We start from the raw sequence: 3,876 nt of genomic DNA, 5'->3' as shown, positions 1-3,876 counted from the left end.
TTTTTTTCTGTGAGTTAATTTTAATACAGTTGCACATTCATATTCTGGTGAGAATAACCTTCACAGTTGTATGACTATTTAGTTGACTATTTTATACCACAATCCAGAAGAATATAACATATACAACAGTTTTAACCATGTGAGTGTTAAGATTATATGAAGATGGATCAACTTAAATGCCTCATTTTGATGCAACGGCAGTACCAAGAACCCAGTGAGTTATTTAATGGAAGTAAAGTTTTGGCACATTCACGTGACTGAAGAGCTAAAGACCCAAATTTCAGGTTTTGACCCTGAACGTCTTACATTTGCCATTTTAGCTTACTCTGTAAAATAACTTCTCAAGAGTATTCTGCATTTGCTACACAAGAATGTAACCAAGAATTAGAAAAAGTCTTCCAGTCAGTGCTTTATGAGAAATATATAAATCAAATGCTAGAATTAGGCTGATTTGTTTCCATAATGGGAATTTTGGGTTTCAAAAAAAATGACAGGTATTTTAAAGAAACTGAAATAATATTAAATAACTTTGTCCTGAAAACTCATCCACAAATCATTGACTACACTATTCAGTAGTCAACAGAATTAAGGATATTCAGACATATAAACATTGTCTTTTTAAAGATTTTAGATCATTTGGGTTACAAAATACTAAGTTTTGGTGACCTAAACCGGCCAGTAACGTCCCTTCAATTATTTTCTAATTATGAGTCATAAAAGCCATAACTCCCCTTTTTTTGTAATTGAAATTATGTTTCAGTGTAGTTTGACAATGGATCTTGACTTCCCTAAATGTATGTATATGGGTCAAGAAAACTGGGCAGAATGAAACCTCATACAAATTATGTAGCAGTGTTAAACAAATTCCGTTTCTGATCCAAAACAAAATCACTGTGCCTTCAGACTTTCCCTTTTAACTTTTCATATAGCAATATAATTTAGCATCTTTGCCAAAGAGAATTGCTTTCTTTTGCCAGACAAAAATCATGCTTCTGGAGTAATATAAAGATCTATAGAATTTGTCTCCTTTTAGTAAAGCACTAACAGTATTAGATATTTTACTTGTTAGTCTCTTGCAAGATTGCAATAGAGGAAAAAAAAATCAACTCTATAGTATATATTTCTACACAAAACACAATTATGTTCAACTTTTTTTCAACTTGTTTAAAAATTATGCAACACAGATTTCCAGAAGAATTGTTTTTGGCGAAAGTTAAAGGAACTCTAGCATATCTTATCCAAAAGTTGTCAAAAATTAAGCCACAGTGTAATGTTTTTAAAAAAAAATCAGCTTTACACTAATGTATTTCAAAACAAATATATTTTGACTCAAGAAAAACACTTGGTGGCACATTGAAAAATGAGCCCATGACATGAGCTTACAAAATTTAAGAGACAGCATTTAGTTATTCTAAAATGACAGAAAACATCAATGCCTTTGCCTGTGACTCTGAAGAGAAAATGTTTCCACTCAAATTTTAACTGCCAAAAGAGCTAATTATAATTACAGTGTTAACCAAAATGAGACTGAAACATTACTCAGAAAATTAACTGTTTGTAACTAAGTAATTTTACCTTTCATGAGGCTATAACCTTTAGGATCTTTTATCTCCTTGTGAGATTATCACAAGCCACCTCTGAAAAAACTTCACATTCATATGGAATACCACTGCCCATTACAATCATATGTTTGGAATGTCTGCTTCCTCCTGATACAATACCTCTGCGAAGATCTTATCAGAATTGATAGTACTTCAACTCTTCTGCAGAACAGGCACATTTTTAATCTTATGGTCTCAAAATACTTCATGAATCCTGAAGTGATTCTCTATGGAAGGATTTTCATTTACAAAATGAAGTTGGCTCGTCACTTGCATACCCAAGTCTCCAAGGATCTGCACAAATTTCTTGTGCTCCTTCCCAATCCATGATCTCATTGGGTCTCGTACTTGGTAAGGTGTTACGTGCGTGTGAACAACAATTCCTGTTTGAGCAAACTCTTTCAAGATTTCTGGGTCAGTGATCCATGTGTTGCTTCCTCCAGAATGGCCCCCATCTAGCCAATATATTGTTCTGATGCTTTTGATGAAAGTGTCCATCTCTTTGTCTTTCTTGGCTTCCTCCCATTCAAAAAGCAACTGATTCAAAACAACACAACCTTTACTGAATCCAACCAAAGTAAAAGAGGCACCGTTTAGTGAGGGTGGATGAAAACTCATGACAGGCTCGTCAAAATGTTCACAGATGTTCTCATTTCCTTTCTGACAACCATTAGAGGGAGGAGAAGAGCTGGATCTACAATTTGAAACTCTGGAGTCCTTGCTCAAATCTCTTGTATTCTTTGGTAGAAAACTGTTTTGACTTAAATTAAAAGCATTAACTACTAACATATAAAGGTGTTTCAAGGCTCCAAAGTTGTTGTTGTGTTCAGGTGCACCAAACATATTGCTTTTCACAAAATTGTCATAGCAGGTGAATTTGTGCAAATGCATTCGAGAAGACTTGATCACCCAGATGTAGCTATTGGGGAAACGATGGGCCAACATGGTGGCAACATTTTCTAGGCTCCAGTCTGCCCACTGGTAATTCTCAGGATGTCGTGTCATAGTTTCATGGTAATTCTGCACATCCCCGGGGAAATAGAGGACATGATGCTGGGGCGCCGGGCGCGGCGGCTCTTCCTCCGCCCCAGGGGCGCCCCTCCGCGCCGGGCCCTCCCGCTCCGCCAGCAGCAGCAGCAGCTCATTGCAGCGCTGCGGGTCGGCGCCCGGGACCGCCGAAAGCCTCACGCACCGCTGCGGGCGCAGAGCGCTGCAGCCGCCGCCGCCGCCCAGGCTCATGGTTCAGCCAGAGGCGGTTCCGAGTCGCAGAAGCAGCGACGGCGGCGGGGAAGACCACAGGAGCCCCGGGCCCACATGGGCCGCGCGGCTGGCAGCGGGGAGTCGGGGCACGATGGGCAGAGGGAGGGCGGTGTTGGACCTTGAATGGGACCTTGAATGAATGGGTGTTGGACCTTGTCGAATGCTGCTTTGTCTGCATCTATTGGTATGACAAATGGCTTTAATTTTTCTTTTTGTTGATATGGCATATTATGTTGATTGATTTGAGCATGTTAAACCATCCTTGCATTCCTGGAATGAAACCTACTTGGTCATAGAGTATAACCCTCTTTTTTTTTTTTTTTTTTTTTTTTTTTTTGGTTTTTGGGCTACACCCGGCGGTGCTCAGGGGTTACTCCTTGCTGTCTGCTCAGAAATAGCTCCTGGCAGGCACAGGGGACCATATGGGACACTGGGATTTGAACCAACCACTTTTGGTCCTGGATCGGCTGCTTGCAAGGCAAACACCACTGTGCTATCTCTCTGGACCCGAGTATAACTCTCTTGATGAGGTATTCTATCCTATTTGCCAGGATTTTGTTGTGGATCTTTGCAACTGTGTTCATCAGGGATATTGGTCTGTAGTTTTCTTTTTTTGCAGCATCTGTCAGGTTTTGATACAGGGTGATGTCAGCTTCATAAAAACTCTGGGAGTGTTCCTGTTTCTTCAATTTCATGAAAGAGCCTGAAAGGATTGGTAGTAATCCCTCTGGAAAGGTTGGGCCTGGGATTTTTTTTTTTTTTTTTGGGAGTAAGCCTTTTGATGACCATTTTAATTTCCTCAGTAGTGATGGATCTATTTAGCTATGCTAGATCATTCTGGTTTAACCATGGAAGATTATAAGAGTCCAAGAATTTATCCATTTTTTCTAGGTTCTCATGTTTCATGGCATAGTAGGGGTGGCGAACAGGATTTTTACCCTCACTCAAAATGGCAAAATGCAATATGTGTTTAATATATTATTGTTAAAATTATATGCTTTTGTGTGAGTGTTTG

The 3,876-nt window shown here is 39.3% G+C and overlaps 1 protein-coding gene across 1 annotated transcript; it reads right to left on the bottom strand.

Moving 5' to 3' along the window:
• Positions 1-1,302: 1,302 nt before the first annotated feature.
• LOC126024150 (mitochondrial protein C2orf69-like) lies at positions 1,303-2,840 on the bottom strand. Its single transcript, XM_049784591.1, has one exon. It carries the CDS (start codon positions 2,838-2,840, stop codon positions 1,797-1,799), a length of 1,044 nt encoding a protein of 347 aa, XP_049640548.1. The 3' UTR covers positions 1,303-1,796.
• Between the last annotated feature and the right edge of the window lie 1,036 nt (positions 2,841-3,876).

The sequence above is a fragment of the Suncus etruscus genome, chromosome 12 (assembly GCF_024139225.1).
Source record: "Suncus etruscus isolate mSunEtr1 chromosome 12, mSunEtr1.pri.cur, whole genome shotgun sequence".
NCBI classification, from domain to species: Eukaryota; Metazoa; Chordata; class Mammalia; order Eulipotyphla; family Soricidae; genus Suncus; species Suncus etruscus.
This window is presented reverse-complemented; position numbering and strand designations above follow the sequence as displayed.

Excerpts from the sequence above, each read along its gene's own strand:
- LOC126024150 (XM_049784591.1), bottom strand. The coding sequence starts at position 2,840 with ATGAGCCTGGGCGGCGGCGGCGGCTGCAGCGCTCTGCGCCCGCAGCGG.